A 19,515-nucleotide genomic window follows, 5' to 3' on the forward strand; every position below is an offset into this window, starting at 1 on the left:
TCATTCCTTCAGCTTATTTTTTGTATTGACCTCTACACTTAAAAAAACAAAAACATTCTTAAAACCTTATTAAATCACTACCTATGGATGTTAACACTTCTAGATGAGGGGTGGAACAAAAAAAAGCACTTTTTTTTTTTACTTCCCCCTTTCACTCCAAATAATGCATCCTCTGTTCGTTCAACAGGCCAGGCAAATCTAAGAAACAAGAAAACGTCCCTAACAAGGTAACGCTGTGTAGAGACAAAAAGGTTATGTCCCAAATGACACCCAACTAAGACGTGTATTACATGGGGAATAGAATAGGGTGTCATTTGAGACATATTAGAGTGTGTAACTGGAACATTAGCATAGATCCCATCTTTCTTGTAAGTGGTGAGGCACAGATTCCATTTGGCATTTAACATTTATTTTGTGGTGGAGAAATTATGTCCTCCCTAAAACGGTGCTGTTCTATTAACAGTAACTCCAACTCCCTCAGGACAATAACTATAATATCCTGAATCCTAACTTGAGAAAACCACCTAATAACGTGACTATTCACAAGTGTCCCAAGTTACACAGGTGCAGTTTGAGTTCAGCCATTTGTAAGCACCATGTAATTCTACTGTAACAACCACTCCCCTTAGTGTATCACTGGATGTACCGTCAGAGCAACAAAAATCACCCCGTCTTAAAGCCAATTTATGCTTGGTCCGAAAATGTGATCGGAGGCTTCGTATGGAGGGTGTGCAGATGCCAAATCAAGCGCCGTACCGCATGACCGTGCCTCTCAAATGTTGTAACAATGTGGAGGGCTCCGTATAGCTCTGCATTGACATGATTGGTTGACTGTAGGTACTGTATAAACAAACTCACTTCCTTGACAACAGCTCTGCTTTGCTCCATGAAGCACAAAACGTATGAATGCCCTGACCTCTGCAGAGGCTGTATCGCCGTTAATGCTGCACGGCCAATGCAGACGTCGGTTTGACCATGCAGTGCCGTTTAATAATGGAACTATAAGCGGTGGTATGCAGACCAACTGCTTCACCATCAAATTACCTTTACCCTGGTTCCTCAAGTCAGTCCAAGAGGAACCCAAGAAGGTGCACAAAAACATCCACATAGGCCACCCCTAAGAGATGGATTAAGGAACACTACCATTCTCAAACTGCAGCTGGTACCTAGCTTAGCCCCTAACCACAGATCTAGGATGAGATTACCCAGCCCCAAATCATAGTAGGATGCAAAAATATCTGACCCTGGAGCTTCGGTTAGGGGCGACTTCCATCAACTCCATATTATATTCAGAGTTACAACTTCATTAAGTTCAAAGATGTTGAAAACCTTATGCAACAAGTCCTAACTTCCGTTGGTTGAGAGGAGGGGATTGGTTGTAGCAGCCAGCGACAGTCATAATATTCCCTTTACACAGGAGTAACAACAGCCTCCTATTATGTGACTGACAATGGCCACCAACCAAAACCGAGAAGAAATTAAACAGCAGCAGCAATGCTTGTACACAAACAATCCCTCAGAATTCCTTTGTCAGACACCAGTCAAATTTAAGCATGATATGAGACCCTAGGCTACAAATAGTGTGGATTATTATTCAGCATATGGTTATGAGCCCCCCCAGCAATGTTGTCTCTCAAGTAGAGGTCTTCACGGGTCCAAAAAGTTGGACCAATTCTGAAATGGACCTGGGGCTTTCCCACTCGAACCCGATATGTATAAATATTTTTTTTTAAATATAGTCAGAGACCCATTCCGAACGGACCCGGATATAGCTAGACCCGTTCCGTATAGACCTGGTCAGATCCAGACCTGGTATAATCTGAATGAGGGAAGCAACATATTTTGTAATTTTTTTTTAGAGCTACTTTATTAACTGGAGCTGATAAAGCGCGAGAGAGAAGTGCCGCTCCAGCAGGTGGGGGAGGGGCCATACTGTGAGCGAGTGACACGGGGAGGAGGGAGGGAGGGAGAGATGAGACAGCAACCAAGCCGACTCGCGCTATAGTAGATTAATAGCTGCCATAGCAAAGTTATTTATCATCATATGATTATGTAGTACCGGGAAAAGCTAGCTAACGTTAGCGAGCTAGGCTAATTGAGGCTGCATTCTCATCCTCAACTCCATTCAGAATATGGTCGTGGTAGCCTATCCTTCTCCTTTAACTTTTAGTTCCATTAATTAGATATCTCCTAACTTTTGCCACACACGGAGGCTCTATGACTAGCCTATTGCGGCTTTGATAACTTATGATTGGCCAACAAGCTCCACTCTCGTGAAATGTAAGAGCAGCAGCATAAATTCAATTTCTCTACCGTAGCAGTCGCATTCGGATATGTACGGGCTCTTCCGGACAAGGAAGTTAAAATTACATAGAGGCCTACCTGTGGTTATCAGTTCAGATCCGTGACACTATTTAGAATTCTGGATCGGGTCTCGGGTACAGATGAATCCGTGAAGAGCTCTACTGTCGAGTGTTTCGTTATGTAAATACAATCTCTCAGCAGATTCCCTTTTTTTTTATATACAAAGGAGCAGTTCAGTCCTGAAAGCGCATATCAACCCCATGGATACCCAACGTGGGGCTAGTGAGTGAGTGAGTTCGGAGGGGAAGATGGGGAGGGGAGGATTCTAGGATGAGACCAACTGAATGGGGGTTAGGAAGTTCAGTTTAGGGGTCGCAGTGAGGTTCAGTCAATCCAGGTGATTGTTAGTAGCTGGGGGGTGAGGTGGTGGGGTAGCGCTCTCTGGCTCTTGGTGGTGGGGGTCAGTCAATCCAGGTGATTGTTAGTAGCTGGGGGGTGAGGTGGTGGGGTAGCGCTCTCTGGCTCTTGGTGGTGGGGGTCAGTCAATCCAGGTGATTGTTAGTAGCTGGGGGGTGAGGTGGTGGGGTAGCGCTCTCTGGCTCTTGGTGGTGGGGGTCAGTCAATCCAGGTGATTGTTAGTAGCTGGGGGGTGAGGTGGTGGGGTAGCACTCTCTGGCTCTTGGTGGTGGGGGTCAGTCAATCCAGGTGATTGTTAGTAGCTGGGGGGTGAGGTGGTGGGGTAGCGCTCTCTGGCTCTTGGTGGTGGGGCAGCGCTCTCTGGCTCTTGGTGGTGGGGGTCAGTCGACAGGAAGTGATCTTAGATGGTCTGGTAGCCGGCGTGGCTCCTCTTCCTGCCGATGAGGTAGGCCACGAGGACGACGAGGACCAGTCCGGCCAGCGCAGCGCCCACGATGATGGGGATCAACATGTCATCCTCATCCAGCTGACACTCCTCCGCTGGAGAGGGAGACAAACAGAGGCAGTGAGAAAGAAGGGGAATTAGAGAGAGAGACAGAAGAGCAGGCGAGGGAAAGTGGAGAAAAATAAGAAATTGAAAGATAAGAAGAAAGAAAAGCAGTGATCATAATAATCATCTTATTCCAATCTCAGCAATGTGGATAACAATCCCCTCCTGAAACATTAACACATTGAATGGTAACCCACAGTCCCCTATTGAAATAGTACCACATGGAATGGTAACCCCCATGTCCCCTACTGAAACAGTCCCACGTGAAGCGGTAACCCCCAGTACAGTACCTGCTCCAAACTGGTACCCGGTGAGGCCAAAGGGCTGCACCTGCAGCTGGAAGGTGTTGAGAGAGAAGTTCACAGTCACAGCCAGAGTCTGCTCCTCACGACACATGTAGCTCCGCCCCAGGGTACCACGCAGGTAGTCCAGACTACTGTTACTGGCTGAGAAGGGCTCTAGAGGGACCACAGGGAGAGAGGTTAAGGGTGGGGTACGAAGGATGATAAACGAGGGAAAGGAAAGGGGGATACCTAGTCAGTTGTACCAACTGAATACATTCAACTGAAATGTGTCTTCAGCATTTAACCCAACCCCTCTGAATCAGAGTTGAAGGGGGGCTGCCTTAAATCGACATCCACGTCATTGGCTCCTGGGGAACAGTGGGTTAACTGCCTTGCTCAGGGGCAGAACAACAGATTTTTACCTTGTCAGCTCGGGGGAGGTAAAGGTTGGGATGTGAAACGGGATAAAGAAAGGGGGATAATAAAAAAAGGAGAAGACGTTACAGTAATGTGGGGGATGGAAGAGTGTGGGAGAGGAGGATTATAGAAGGTTTTCAACACTGGAGAAACTGCATACATGGCAGATTGGGGTTGTAAGAGGATGGCTAGTAGATTAATAATACATGGATCCAGACTCACCACTCATGTGCGGCCAGGCTGCCGACAGGGTCACTCCACTGAGGTGGTACTTACTGGACGTGGCATTCTGCAGACACAAGAGAACCAGTGACGCCACACAGTGTGTACACCACACTCACGACTGGAACAATAGTTCACGAGTGCCTGTCCTCTGCTTGTTCATGAGGCTCCATCTTGTGGCAGTCAGGTGTTAGTGCCAAAAGCCTTTACTACTGATACAGAAAACCTTACTGCATGTACTAATGTATTAATGGATGCAAGAATAAATAAAGAAAAAGATGGACGACAGAGAGAGAGACGACATAGAGAGAGAGAGCGACGACAGAGAGAGAGCGACGACAGAGAGAGAGAGCGACGACAGAGAGAGAGAGCGCGACGGCAGAGAGAGAGCGACGGCAGAGAGAGAGAGCGACGGCAGAGAGAGAGAGCGACGGCAGAGAGAGAGAGCGACGACAGAGAGAGAGCGACGACAGAGAGAGAGCGACGACAGAGAGAGAGCGACGACAGAGAGAGAGCGACGACAGAGAGAGAGTGACGACAGAGAGAGAGACGACAGAGCGAGAGAGAGCGAGAGAGAGAGCGACGACAGAGAGAGAGAGCGAGAGAGAGCGCGACGACAGAGAGAGAGCGTGACGAGAGAGAGCGAGAGAGAGAGCGACGACAGAGAGAGAGCGTGACGAGAGAGAGCGAGAGAGAGAGCGACGACAGAGAGAGAGAGCGACGACAGAGAGAGAGCGACGACAGAGAGAGAGAGCGACGACAGAGAGAGAGCGACGACAGAGAGAGAGAGCGCGACGACAGAGAGAGAGAGTGCGACGACAGAGAGAGCGAGAGAGAGCACGACGACAGAGAGAGAGAGCGCGACGACAGAGAGAGAGAGCGCGACGACAGAGAGAGAGAGCGCGACGACAGAGAGAGAGCGCGACGACAGAGAGAGAGAGCGACGACAGAGAGAGAGAGAGCGACGACAGAGAGAGAGAGAGCGACGACAGAGAGAGAGAGAGCGACGACAGAGAGAGAGAGAGCGACGACAGAGAGAGAGAGAGCGACGACAGAGAGAGAGACGACAGAGAGAGAGAGAGCGACGACAGAGAGAGAGAGCGCGACGACAGAGAGAGAGAGCGCGACGACAGAGAGAGAGAGCGCGACGACAGAGAGAGAGAGAGCGACGACAGAGAGAGAGAGAGCGACGACAGAGAGAGAGAGCGACGACAGAGAGAGTGACGACAGAGAGAGTGACGACAGAGAGAGTGACGACAGAGAGAGAGAGCGCGACGACAGAGAGAGAGAGCGCGACGACAGAGAGAGAGAGCGCGACGACAGAGAGAGAGCGCGACGACAGAGAGAGAGCGCGACGACAGAGAGAGCGAGAGAGAGCGCGACGACAGAGAGAGCGAGAGAGAGCGCGACGACAGAGAGAGCGAGAGAGAGCGCGACGACAGAGAGAGAGAGAGCGCGACGACAGAGAGAGAGAGAGCGCGACGACAGAGAGAGAGAGCGACAACAGAGAGAGAGCGAGGACAGAGAGAGAGCGAGGACAGAGAGAGAGCGAGGACAGAGAGAGCGCGACGACAGAGAGAGAGAGCGACGACAGAGAGAGAGAGCGACAACAGAGAGAGAGAGAGCGACGACAGAGAGCGACGACAGAGAGAGAGAGAGCGACGGCAGAGAGAGAGAGCGACGGCAGAGAGAGAGAGCGACGGCAGAGAGAGAGAGCGACGGCAGAGAGAGAGAGAGCGACGGCAGAGAGAGAGCGACAACAGAGAGAGACGACAGAGTGCGACGACAGAGAGCAAGAGCGAGAGAGAGCGACGACAGAGCGCAAGAGCGAGAGAGAGCGACGACAGAGAGCAAGAGCGAGAGAGAGCGACGACAGAGCGAGAGCGCGACGACAGAGAGAGCGACGACAGAGCGAGAGAGAGCGACGACAGAGCGAGAGAGAGCGACGACAGAGCGAGAGAGAGCGACGACAGAGCGAGAGCGAGAGAGAGCGACGACAGAGAGAGAGCGACGACAGAGAGAGAGCGACGACAGAGAGAGAGCGACAGAGAGAAAACTAAGTGAAGTGGCAGACACAGCCAAAGAAAGAGAAAAGTAAAGAGAAACAAAGAAAAGGTAAAAAGAGAGTTCTGACCAGGGAGAAGATGAGGGTGAGGTTGGTTCTCTCCTCGTCAGCCTTCAGCAGCAGGGTGGCGCTGTCCGAGTCACATGACCCTGAGCTCTTAGTCATGTTGGGCTGCAGGTTCACCACGTCCAGCACAGTCTGCACACACAGGACAACAAGACACAGGGCTGTGAGTGTGTGTGTGTGTGTGGACATGTTTAACTATACTTGAGGGGACCAGAAGTCCCACAAGAATAGTGAACAAACAAACATTTGACCAACTGGGGACATTTTGCCAGTCCCCACAAGGATAAAGGCTATTCCTAGGGGGTATAGGGTTAGAATTAGTGTTAGGGTTAGGGTTGGGTTTTGGGGTCAAGGAAAATAGTATTTTGAATGGGAATCAATGATGTGTCCCCACAAGGTTAGTAAAACAAGACTGTGTGTGAGAGGTGCTGGGCTTCAAGAATGTGCAAGTCTGTGTGTGCGTACCTTATTGAAAGCGGCAGAGCTGAAGCTGACGTTGAGCTGCAGTCCCATGAGGGCCATCAGACAGGCGGTCCCATTGCCGTTGGTTACAGTGTAGTTGCCCCTCTCGGGCAGGGCCGGGGGTGCAGGAGGCGGAGACGTGGTTTGAGGGGCAGCAGCCGTGGGCGGGGCATCAGTGGCAGCAAAGCTCTGATGCAACGTGACCGCTGTAATGATGTAACAAGTCAATGAAGTCAATGCCAGTCTACAACCACAGATGGATAGACAAAAAGATACAGCGCTGTCCGATCCTTAGCTGGCGGGTGGTAAGGTCTCACAGGGTGCATCTCAATTGTCTTAAGGGGCCGCCTCTCCTCACCTCCTTTCCCTTATCTGCACAGATGTGAAAGAAGTTGACAAGCAACCTCTGTAGGCATTCACCACCATAATGTTGCTTTCACCGATCGTGTGTTATTAGATAAGTGCAGATGAAGGAGAAGAGATGGAGGAGCCATTTGAGACTATAGCGACGCAACCACTGAGTAGGTAAGTAACCTTGGGGTAATGTTGTGGCCAATTCCTTTAATGTGGTGGCAGACTGGGTTGTGCCAACATAAAATGCTGATTCCATTGATGTGGCAGTCACATGAAAATTCCAAAAGCTTTAGTGGGTCACACCACAAAAAGTTTAAGAACCGTTGGAATGAAGAAGCATGTCTGCTACTTGGTTCATTTCTACAATACAGTCACTTCTATCAATACTAGTCTCATGTGGCTTTCGAGGATACAACACTACTGATGTCATCAATCACATTCTCATTAGCTGATATCCGTCTCATCTGTCTGTGCAGAGGAAAACACAGTCACTAGTACCTCGCTTACACGAAATGGCGGTGGTAGGCCTTATCACCGACAGCAATGAGACAGCCTACAGGGAGGAGGTCAGACACTTGGCAGTGTGCCAGGACAACAACCTCTCCCTCAATGTCAGTAATACCAAGGAGCTGATCCAAGTACATCACTGACGAAGATGGCGGCCTCGCGACTAGCTCTTTGGAAACTTTGCGGTATTTCGTTTTTTTTATGTATTATTTTTTACATTATTAGCTCAGAAAGTGTTTTGCATCATTACATACAGCCGGGAAAAACTATTGGATATCAGAGCGGCAGTAACTCACCAGAACTACCAGCATTACGACCAGGAATACGACTTTCCCGAAGCAGATCCTTTGTTTTCTCTCCCCAGGGCAATTGAACGGATTCCAGCGGCTGACCCAAAACATTGCCGGCGGAGGGGCATTCGGAGCGGCCTGCTGGTTCGACTTAGGAGGCGCGCACACCACCCACCGCTTCCAAGTATATTACTCGCTAATGTTCAGTCTTTGGATAACAATGTCGATGAGCTCAGGGCAAGGATTTCTTTCCAGAGAGACATCAAGACCTGTAAAATACTTTGTTTCACGGAAACTAGGCTCTCTCTGGATATTCTGTCAATCGGTCCAGCCAGATGGGTTCTCAGTTCAACGCGCAGACAGAAATAAATATCTCTACGGGAAGCAGAAGGGCGGAGGTGTGTGTTTCATGATTAATGACTCATGGTGTAACTGTAGTAACATACAGGAACTCAAGTCCTTTCGTTCACCCGAACTAGAATACCTCACAATCAAATGTATTATCTCCCAAGATAATTTTCTTCGGTTATAGTCACGGCCGTGTATATCCCCCCTCAAGCAGATACCACGACGACCCTCAAAGAACTTCACTGGACTTTATGCAAACTGGAAACCACATATCCTGAGGCTGTATTTATTGTAGCTGGAGATTTTAACAAAGCAAATTTGAGGACTAGGCTGCCGAAGTTCTATCAACATATCGACTGCTAAAATCCTCGACCATTGCTATTCGAACTTCCGGGATGGTTATAAGGCCCTCCCCCCCCCTCCTTTCGACAAATCTGACCACGACTCCATTTTGCTTCTCCCTTCCTATAGGCAGAAACTCAAACAGGAAGTACCCGTGCTAAGGACTATTCAACGCTGGTCTGAACAATCGGAATCCACGCTTCAAGATTGTTTTGATCACGCGGACTGGGATATGTTCCAGGTAGCTTGCGAAAATAATTTAGACAAATACACTGAAACGGTGACTGAGTTTATTAGGAAGTTTATAGGAGATGTTGTGCCCACTGTGACTATTAAATCCTACCCTAACCAGAAACCGTGGATAGATGGCAGCATTCGCACCAAACAAAGCGCAAACCACCACATTTAACCATGGCAAGGTGACTGGGAATATGGCAGAATACAAACAGTGTAGCTATTCGCGCCGCAAGGCAATTAAACAGGCAAAACATCAGTATAGAGACAAAGTTGAGTCGCAATTCAACGGCTCAGACACGAGACGTATGTGGCAGGGTCTACAGACAATCACAGACTACAAAAGTAAAACCAGCCACGTCACCGATGTCTTGCCTCCGGACAAGCTAAACACCTTCTTCGCCGGCTTTGAGGATAACACAGTGCCACCGACGCGGCCCACTACCAAGGACTGTGGGCTCTCCTTCTCCGTGGCCGATGTGAGTAAGACATTTAAGCATGTTAACCCCCGCAAGGCTGCCGGCCCAGACAGCATCCCTAGCCGCGTCCTCAGACCAGCTGGCTGGTGTTTACGGACATATTCAATCTCTCACTATCCCAGTCTGTTGTCCCCACATGCTTCAAGATGGCCACCATTGTTCCTGTACCCAAGAAAGCAAAGGTAACTGAACTAAATTACTATCGCCCCATAGCACTCACCTCTGTCATCATGAAGTGCTTTGAGAGACAAGTCAAGGATCATATCACCTCTACCTTACATGTCACCCTAGACCACTTCAATTTGCTTACCGCCCCAATAGATCCATAGACGATGCAATCGCCTGCACACTGCCCTATCCCATCTGGACAAGAGGAATACCTATGTAAGTATGCTGTTCATTGACTATATCTCAGCATTCAACACCATAGTACCCTCCAAGCTCATCATTAAGCTCGAGGCCCTGGGTCTGACCCCTGCCCTGTGCAACTGGGTCCTGGACTTTCCCAGGTGGTGAAGGTAGGAAACAACACCTCCACTTCGCTGATCCTCAACACTGGGGCCCCACAAGGGTGTGGGCTCAGCCCCCTCCTGTACTCCCTGTTCACCCATGACTGCGTGGCAACACACGCCTCCAACTCAACCAAGTTTGCAGATGACAACAATAGTAGGCTTGATTACCAACAATGACGAGACCACCTACAGGGAGGAGGTGAGGGCTCTGGGAGTGTGGTGCCAGGAAAATAACCTCTCACTCAATGTCAACAAAACAAGGGAGATTATCGTGGACTTCAGGAAACAGCAGAGGGTGCACCCCCCTTTCCACATCTACGGGACCGCAGTTGAGACGGTTGAAAGCTTCAAGTTCCTTGGCGTACACATCACTGACAAACTGAAATGGTCCACCCACGCAGACAGTGTGGTGAAGAAGGCGCAACAGAGCCTCTTCACCCTCAGGAGGCTGAAGAAATGTGGCTTGGCACCTAAAACCCTCAAACTTTTGCAGATGCCCAATTGAGAGCATCCTGTTGGGCTGTATCACCGCCTGGTACGGCAACTGCACCGCCCGCAACCGCAGGGCTCTCCAGAGGGTGATGTGGTCTGCCGAACGCATTACTGGGGGCAAACTACCCACCCTCTAGGACACCTACAGCACCCGATGTCACAGGAAGGCCAAAAAGATCATCAAGGACCTCAACCACCCGAGCCACTGCCTGTTCACCCTGCTATCATCCAGAAGGCGAGGTCAGTACAGGTGCATCAAAGCTGGGACTGAGAGACTGAAAAACAGCTTCTATCTCAAGGCCATCAGACTGTTAAATAGCCATCACTAACACATTAGAGGCTGCTGCTGCCTATAGAAATCACTGGCCACTTTAAGAAATGGAACATTAGTCACTTTAATAATGTTTACATATCTTGCATTACTCATCTCATATGTATATCCTGTATTCTATAAATGTCTTAGTCCATGCCACTCTGCCATTGCTCGTCCATATATGTATATACAGTGGGGGAAAAAAGTATTTAGTCAGCCACCAATTGTGCAAGTTCTCCCACTTAAAAAGATGAGAGGCCTGTAATTTTCATCATAGGTACACGTCAACTATGACAGACAAAATGAGGAAAAAAAATCCAGAAAATCACATTGTAGGATTTTTAATGAATTTATTTGCAAATTATGGTGGAAAATAAGTATTTGGTCAATAACAAAAGTTTCTCAATACTTTGTTATATACTCTTTGTTGGCATGACACAGGTCAAACGTTTTCTGTAAGTCTTCACAATGTTTTCACACACTGTTGCTGGTATTTTGGCCCATTCCTCCATGCAGATCTCCTCTAGAGCAGTGATGTTTTGGGGCTGTCGCTGGGCAACACGGACTTTCAACTCCCTCCAAAGATTTTCTATGGGGTTGAGATCTGGAGACTGGCTAGGCCACTCCAGGACCTTGAAATGCTTCTTACGAAGCCACTCCTTCGTTGCCCGGGCGGTGTGTTTGGGATCATTGTCATGCTGAAAGACCCAGCCACGTTTCATCTTCAATGCCCTTGCTGATGGAAGGAGGTTTTCACTCAAAATCTCACGATACATGGCCCCATTCATTCTTTCCTTTACACGGATCAGTTGTCCTGGTCCCTTTGCAGAAAAACAACCCCAAAGCATGATGTTTCCACCCCCATGCTTCACAGTAGGTATGGTGTTCTTTGGATGCAACTCAGCATTCTTTGTCCTCCAAACACGACGAGTTGAGTTTTTACCAAAAAGTTCTATTTTGGTTTCATCTGACCATATGACATTCTCCCAATCCTCTTCTGGATCATCCAAATGCACTCCAGCAAACTCCAGACGGGCCTGGACATGTACTGGCTTAAGCAGGGGGACACGTCTGCACTGCAGGATTTGAGTCCCTGGCGGCGTAGTGTGTTACTGATGGTAGGCGTTTGTTACTTTGGTCCCAGCTCTCTGCAGGTCATTCACTAGGTCCCCCCATGTGGTTCTGGGATCTTTGCTTGTGATCATTTAGACCCCACAGGGTGAGATCTTGCGTGGAGCCCCAGATCTAGGGAGATTATCAGTGGTCTTGTATGTCTTCCATTTCCTAATAATTGCTCCCACAGTTGATTTATTCAAACCAAGCTGCTTACCTATTGCAGATTCAGTCTTCCCAGCCTGGTGCAGGTCTACAATTTTGTTTCTGGTGTCCTTTGACAGCTCTTTGGTCTTGGCCATAGTGGAGTTTGGAGTGTGACTGTTTGAGGTTGTGGACAGGTGTCTTTTATACTGATAACAAGTTCAAACAGGTGCCATTAATACAGGTAACGAGTGGAGGACAGAGGAGCCTCTTAAAGAAGAAGTTACAGGTCTGTGAGAGCCAGAAATCTTACTTGTTTGTAGGTGACCAAATACTTATTTTCCACCATAATTTGCAAATAAAATTCATTAAAAATCCTACAATGTGATTTTCTGGATTTTTTTTCTTCTCAATTTGTCTGTCATAGTTGACGTGTACCTATGATGAAAATTACAGGCCTCTCATCTTTTTAAGTGGGAGAACTTGCACAATTGGTGGCTGACTAAATACTTTTTTCCCCCACTGTATTCTTAATTCCATTCCTTACTTAGATTTGTGTGTATTGGGTATATGTTGTGAAATTGTTAGATATTACTTGTTAGATATTACTGCACTGTCGGAGCTAGAAGCACAAGCATTTCGCTACACCCGCAATAACATCTGCTAAACACGTGTATGTGACAAATACAATTTGATTTGATCACTGGGGTCGAGCTCCCTGCCATCCAGGACCTCTATATCAGGGGGTGTCAGAGGAAGGCACGAAAAATTGCCAAATACTCCAGCCACCTAAGCCAAAGACTTCACTCTGCTACCGTCCGGCAAACGGTACCGGCGCATCTGCTCTCGGACCAACAGGCTCCGAGACAGCTTCTACCCCCAAGACTGCTAAATAGCCATAACACTTCTAAATAACTAATTAAAATGGTAACCCGGACTATCTTGCACTGGCTCTATGCACACTCACAAGACTACATATACACACACTCACATACACAGGCATACGCATACATAATAATATTATAATAATAAATGCCATTTAGCAGACACTTTCATCCAAAGCAACATACAGTCATGCGTACATACGTTTTACGTATAGGTAGTTCTGGGAATCGAACCCACTATCCTGTCGTCGCCAACACCATGCTCTACCAACTGAGCTACAGAGGACCACACACACATGCATCCCACCACAACAAACACTTACACTCTACTACTCTTAATCATGTTGATGCCTTAGCCTGCCTTCATGTACATATCTACCTCATTGATCTGGTACTGGTACTCCCTGTATATAGCTCCATTCTTGTGTATTAATATTTATATACTTTTTTTAAACTCTGCATTGTTGGGAAGGGCTCGTAAGCAAGCATTTCACTGTAAAGTCTATACCTGTTGTATTTGGCGCATGTGACAAATACAATTAGATTTTGAACCAAGGTGAACGAATATATGAGGAAACCTGAAATGTCAAATATTCAGCAACTCTCTGAGGATAATTTAAGTTGATAATAATAATAATAATAATATGCCATTTAGCAGACGCTTTTATCCAAAGCGACTTACAGTCATGCGTGCATACATTTTTTGTGTATGGGTGGTCCCGGGGATCGAACCCACTACCCTGGCGTTACAAGCGCCATGCTCTACCAGCTGAGCTACAGAGGACCACGCATAATACATCTTCATGATCAAACCAAGGCGTTTTAACAGCCTTCATCATCAGTTCCCCTGATCTGTTTACTCCTTCCAGTCTTTCCCCTGTACCACTGATCTGTTTACTCCTTCCAGTCTTTCCCCTGTACCACTGATCTGTTTACTCCTTCCAGTCTTTCCCCTGTACCACGGATCTGTTTACTCCTTCCAGTCTTTCCCCTGTACCACTGATCTGTTTACTCCTTCCAGTCTTTCCCCTGTACCACTGATCTGTTTACTCCTTCCAGTCTTTCCCCTGTACCACTGATCTGTTTACTCCTTCCAGTCTTTCCCCTGTACCACTGATCTGTTTACTCCTTCCAGTCTTTCCCCTGTACCACTGATCTGTTTACTCCTTCCAGTCTTTCCCCTGTACCACTGATCTGTTTACTCCTTCCAGTCTTTCCCCTGTACCACTGATCTGTTTACTCCTTCCAGTCTTTCCCCTGTACCACTGATCTGTTTACTCCTTCCAGTCTTTCCCCTGTACCACTGATCTGTTTACTCCTTCCAGTCTTTCCCCTGTACCACTGATCTGTTTACTCCTTCCAGTCTTTCTTATCATCCGTTTGTCTGACTATTTGTCTATCACTTTCCCCGATATCTTGACATTTAGGCTACATTCAGGCCCAGTTTGTCCTACAAAGAGAATATTACAATGACAGGCTGTGAAAATGTAATCGATATCTAATAGCTTGCCTTGGCCTAGCCCAAAAGGCCGGCAGATGACGATAGAGTCGTTTCATCTTACCGTCCAAAGGGAATCCATGAAGCTGGCTATACACACGTATCCCTTGTTGACCGGTTCGTGCATAAAACATTCTCCATTCAGGCTGCAAAGGCGTCGATTTCCTCCTTAACTCAATTTAATGGCGAGAAGGCGGGGGGAAGAACGGGGAAAATATGCATACTTTCTTTATGAAACAACATTTTCCACCACCATGCTATGGTGGCTAATGCTACTTCCTGACATTGTACACAGCGTTCAGACCAAAGGTAACCTAACGTAGCAGGTGTAAAAGAAACGCCTGAGCGGAGTTCCCACATCCGGTTTTCATCTGGAAAAGTAAGCTAGGTTGAATTAGCTGTATTCCTGAAAACTGGATGCATCGGGTTGTTGGCAACTCTGCTTAACAATGGACTGATATACTAAACAACAATTGATGGATCAATCCGTTTCAGATGGGGAGGTTCAAGTCCCTAGTGAGATACCATGGGAGAATGGAGTGATGTATTGCGAGAGGAAATTGTAGAATTTATATGATTTATTGGTAAAGATGGGTTGATCTGTGGATGCCTGAAGGGTGGAATTGATGAGTGTTGGAATAGTTATATACACAAATGTACAGTAAATGTTTGAGGTCCTCCAATCAGAGGTGAGCGCGGGTGCGGGATCATTGTGTGTTTTGCATGTCGCTATTTATGTTTTGTGGTTTGGCTTCATGTTGTGAGCGGTGTGTGTGCTGTTCCTGGTGGTTATGGGTGTACTCGCCTCCATGCCCATCCGGACGTCAGGCGGGGCTTGATTTTTCTCGCCCTTGGGCCTTGCCAGCGTCTCGGGTGGGGGGGGCAAGCGCACCCACTGACCAGAGCACCCACTGATGGGAGTGGCCATTTGTATTGTCTGTGTATTGTATTGTTGTTGTTAAAAAAAATATATTTTTTTTTTTTTTTTTTTTTTTTTTAAGAGTGGACCAAGAGTAAACAATGGTCCGTGCTATATGATATCCTTGGGACGTCCCTACCCCATTGAAGTTGACATTTAAAATGGTTAGGAAAGGAAATGGTAAGCAAGGGTTTAGGCACAGCTAGAAAAAATGAGACATTTCACTGATGTATAAATGTGAAGCATCCGCTTGGCGTTTCCACTCATTGAGAGGAAGCCCACTGGCGGGCAGTGGGGGAAGATGGAACGAGATGGATTTTGGCCGACATTCTGCAAATTCTCATCGATGAAACATTTCATCTCAAAACTAGAATCTGTTATGAACAGAGTGGACTAAGTTTTGTAGACTTTACCCGTTGCAAATTATTATTATTTTAAATCACATTGTTTAGAAGGTGCGCTAAGGCGAATTGAGTTATTGCACACGCCACTTCACAGAGTAAGTGTTCCCTAAGGGAAATATGCAGATGCATGCTAGAACGCGCCAATAGGATCTTGCTAGATTGTGCTTGGCTCTGCCCACCTCCTTGCTTGTTCTGCCCAGTTTGACTCATTTGTTCCCATTGGAAACGACAAGCTGTGGTCTATCTTGGTTTAGTTATAAAAATCTTTGGTTTAAGCTCCCGAGTGGCGCAGCGGTTTAAGGCACTGCATCGCAGTGCTTGAGGCGTCACTACAAACCCGGGTTCGAACCCAGGCTGTGTCACAACCGGCCGTGACCGGGAGTCCCATAGAGCGGCGCACAATTGGCCCAGTGTTAGGGGAGGGTTTGGCCGGGGGGCTTTACTTGGCTTATCGCGCTCTAGCGACTCCTTGTGGCAGGCTGGGCGCCTGCAGGCTGACTCAGTCGTCAGTTGAACAGTGTTTCCTCCGACACATTAGTGCGGCTGGCTTCTGGGTTAAGCGGGCGGGTGTTAAGAAGGTGTCATTGTACGCTGATGATTCATGTTTTCTTTTAAATCCACAACTAGAATCCCTCCACAGCCTCAGAGGATCTAGATACATTTTCTAACCTCTCTGGATTACAACCAAATTATGACAAATGTACTATATTACGTATTGGATCACTAAAAAATACAATTTTTACATTACCATGTAGTTTACCAATAAAATGGTCTGATGGTGATGTGGATATACTCGGAATACATATCCCAAAGGAAATAAATGATCTCACTTCAATAAATTTTAATAGAAAGTTAGCAAAAATAGATAAGATCTTACTACCATGGAAAGGTGGGTGCCTGTCAATTTGTGGAAAAATCACCCTGATTAACTCTTTAGTATTATCCCAGTTTACCTATTTGCTTATGGTCTTGCCTACGCCTAGCGAACAGTTTTTTAAATTATATGAGAAAAAAATATTCAATTTTATTTGGAACGGAAAGCCAGACAAAATTAAAAGGGCATATTTATATAATGAATATGAATTCGGAGGACAGACATTATTAAATTTTAAAGCATTAGACCTATCACTAAAAGCTTCAGTCATACAAAAGTTATACTTAAACCCGAACTGGTTCTCAAGCAAATTAGTAAGATTGTCTCACCCAATGTTCAAGAAAGGCCTTTTTCCCTTTATTCAGATTACAACAACTCATTTCCAGTTATTTGAAAAGGAAATAATCTCCCAAATATCACTATTTCTAAAACAAGCCATAGAAAGTTGGTTCCAATTTCAATTTAATCCTCCAGAAACGACAGAACAAATAATGCAACAAATATTGTGGTTAAATTCAAATATACTAATTGACAAAAAACCTTTATTTTTTGACAGAATGTTTAAAAAAGGTATAATCTTCGTAAATGATATCATCGGTAGGACTGGTGGAGTTGTCGCACATGCAGCTAACAAAAACATATGGAAATGTCTGCTCTACCCAAAATTACAACCAAATAATTGCAGCCTTACCGCAAAAGTGGAAGAGGAAAGTGGAAGGGGGAGAAAGTAAGGAACTTGTCTGTCGGCCTTGCATTAAAGAACATAATTGGTTAAGGAAAACTGTGATAAATAAAAAAAGTATATCAGTTTCACTTAAGGACCAAAGGATTGACAGCCGTCCCATATAGATTGCAAAATAGTTGGGAAGAGATCTTTAACGTACCGATCCCATGGCATAGTGTTTATGAACTGACACGCAAAACGACACCGGATTAAAAAATTAGAATCTTTCAATTTAAATTATTATATAAAATTCTTGCTACCAATAGAATGTTATTTATATGGGGGATACAATCTTCCCAGCTCTGCAGATTTTGCTGTGAAGAGACAGAATCATTAGATCATTTGTTTTGGTTCTGTCCATTTGTAGCTTGTTTTTGGACACAGGTCCAGGAATGGCTAAAGGATTGCAATATTTACCTGGAGCTAACCTTGCAGATAGCATTACTGGGTGATCTGAAAAGTCATAGTCAATCGATCAATAATATAATAATACTTTTAGCAAAAATGTTTATTTTTTATTCACAATCTGTAGAAGCAATGAGAATAGAAAGGTTCAGAACTCTTGTAAAACATCACAGTATGGTTGAAATATATATGGCAAATAGAAATCCTATATGGATGGTGTTAAGAGATAGATGGGAGGTATTGAATAGAGTTGAAGGATGGGACTAATAACAAATAACAACAAAGATAGCTAATAATGTAAGCATACTGTGTCCATAATAAGTATATAGGTTGTATGTTGGGAGCTTTTGGGAAAGAGCACAGTTAGAAAGATATGGCATATAGAAGCAAACCGGATGGACATCATGAAAATGATATATATAATATAATAATATATAATATGCCATTTAGCAGACGCTTTTATCCAAAGCGACTTACAGTCATGCGTGCATACATTTTTTTGTGTATGGGTAGTCCCGGGGATCGAACCCACTACCTTGGCGTTACAAGCGCCGTGCTCTACCAGCTGAGCTACAGAGGACCACAATGATCGGAGAGGTTGAGAGTAGAAGAAGTTCAGGAGCAAAAAAAAATTGTTTTATATATAATATAATTATTGTAAAATTAACTCTGTCCATAAAGTGTAGATAGTAAGTATAGATCAGAAGTAGAGGCCTGGGCATTGTTGTTCACTAATTTACTCCAAGTAGGGAAAGGATGGCGGGGTTGAAAATTAATAAAGGGGAGTATATATATAAAAAAACATGGGGGATTGGAAGTGATGCAGACAATTACATTGATAGAAGATACAATCTATCTGCAATATTAAGCTGATCCACCCCCCCCAATAAAAAAAAAAGAAGAAAAAAAAAAAAAACGTGGTTTGGCCGGTCATGTTTCGGAGGACGCATGACTCGACCTTCGCCTCTCCCGAGCATTTTGGGGTGTTGCAGCGATGAGACAAGATCATAATGGGGGAGAAAAAAATATGTATAAATATAAATAAATTGGTATAGGGTTGCTACCTGATTGGCTGAACGCAATATGCAACATCCGGGTATAGCCTTTGGCCAATCTAACATGGTGGTGAAAAAGGGTGTTCCATAAAGAAACCAGGCATATTTTAATTTTTTTCACCTTCTCGACAAAGAAATCAACACCTTTGCAGCCTGAATGTATGAACCGGTCCATGGGGTATACGAGTGCATGGCCGGCTGCGTGGATTCCCTTTGGAGGGTAAAATGAAACGACTCAATATCGCCATCTGCTGGCCTTTGGGCTAGCCTTGGCATACTCAATACATGACCACCAGCTTCTAGCCCAAAGCACAAAACGAAATAGGTTACTCGCCAAGAAACAAGCAGAGAATGTAAACTAAACAACTATGAGTGCAATGACATCAATAAATGATAGACAGAAACATAATAGCCTGTTGTTTTTTATCACTAGGCACAGCGCTTTTGACATCACGTGAGGGGCCCATTGCACAACAGCCAACCTGTACCTCTTGACCTGCCGATCTAGCTTCAGTCTGCCACGCAAGAGTGCCACTAAGCAAGAAAAACAACTCGGTCTAGTCCCGCATCGACCTGTAATATATAATCTAAGGCAGAAATGCAAGTCATCTGGAAAACGTACAACCATGTTTATATACCTGTAATGAAACTGGCAGGGAGCAAGTCTCGAACCCTCAACCTTCTAGCCCGAAGTCCAGCGCACCATCGACTATGCCCCAAAAGCATGTTTCCGTGGCAGAGTCGATATCCGCGCATATAAACCCAGGGTCGTTACATAACCATCATGCGAGATAAAAAAAATAGGTTGAGGACCGAATTCTGGTGTATGAGCTACTC

The 19,515-nt window shown here is 45.9% G+C and overlaps 1 protein-coding gene across 1 annotated transcript in view; it reads right to left on the minus strand.

Moving 5' to 3' along the window:
* Positions 1–19,515, minus strand: part of LOC311143959 (lysosome-associated membrane glycoprotein 1-like) — a 19,923-nt gene continuing 408 nt past the window's right edge. Inside the window, exons 2-6 of the mRNA XM_084179868.1 lie at positions 6,791–6,993; positions 6,329–6,457; positions 4,195–4,261; positions 3,562–3,729; positions 1–3,261 (exon numbers count right to left, since the gene is read on the minus strand). Coding sequence (XP_084035994.1) covers positions 3,122–3,261; positions 3,562–3,729; positions 4,195–4,261; positions 6,329–6,457; positions 6,791–6,993 — 707 coding nt within the window. The 3' untranslated portion in view covers positions 1–3,121. The remainder of the gene's footprint in view (positions 3,262–3,561; positions 3,730–4,194; positions 4,262–6,328; positions 6,458–6,790; positions 6,994–19,515) is intronic.

This window comes from Coregonus lavaretus (genome assembly GCF_964263955.1).
Source record: "Coregonus lavaretus genome assembly, chromosome: 16".
Taxonomy (NCBI): Eukaryota; Metazoa; Chordata; class Actinopteri; order Salmoniformes; family Salmonidae; genus Coregonus; species Coregonus lavaretus.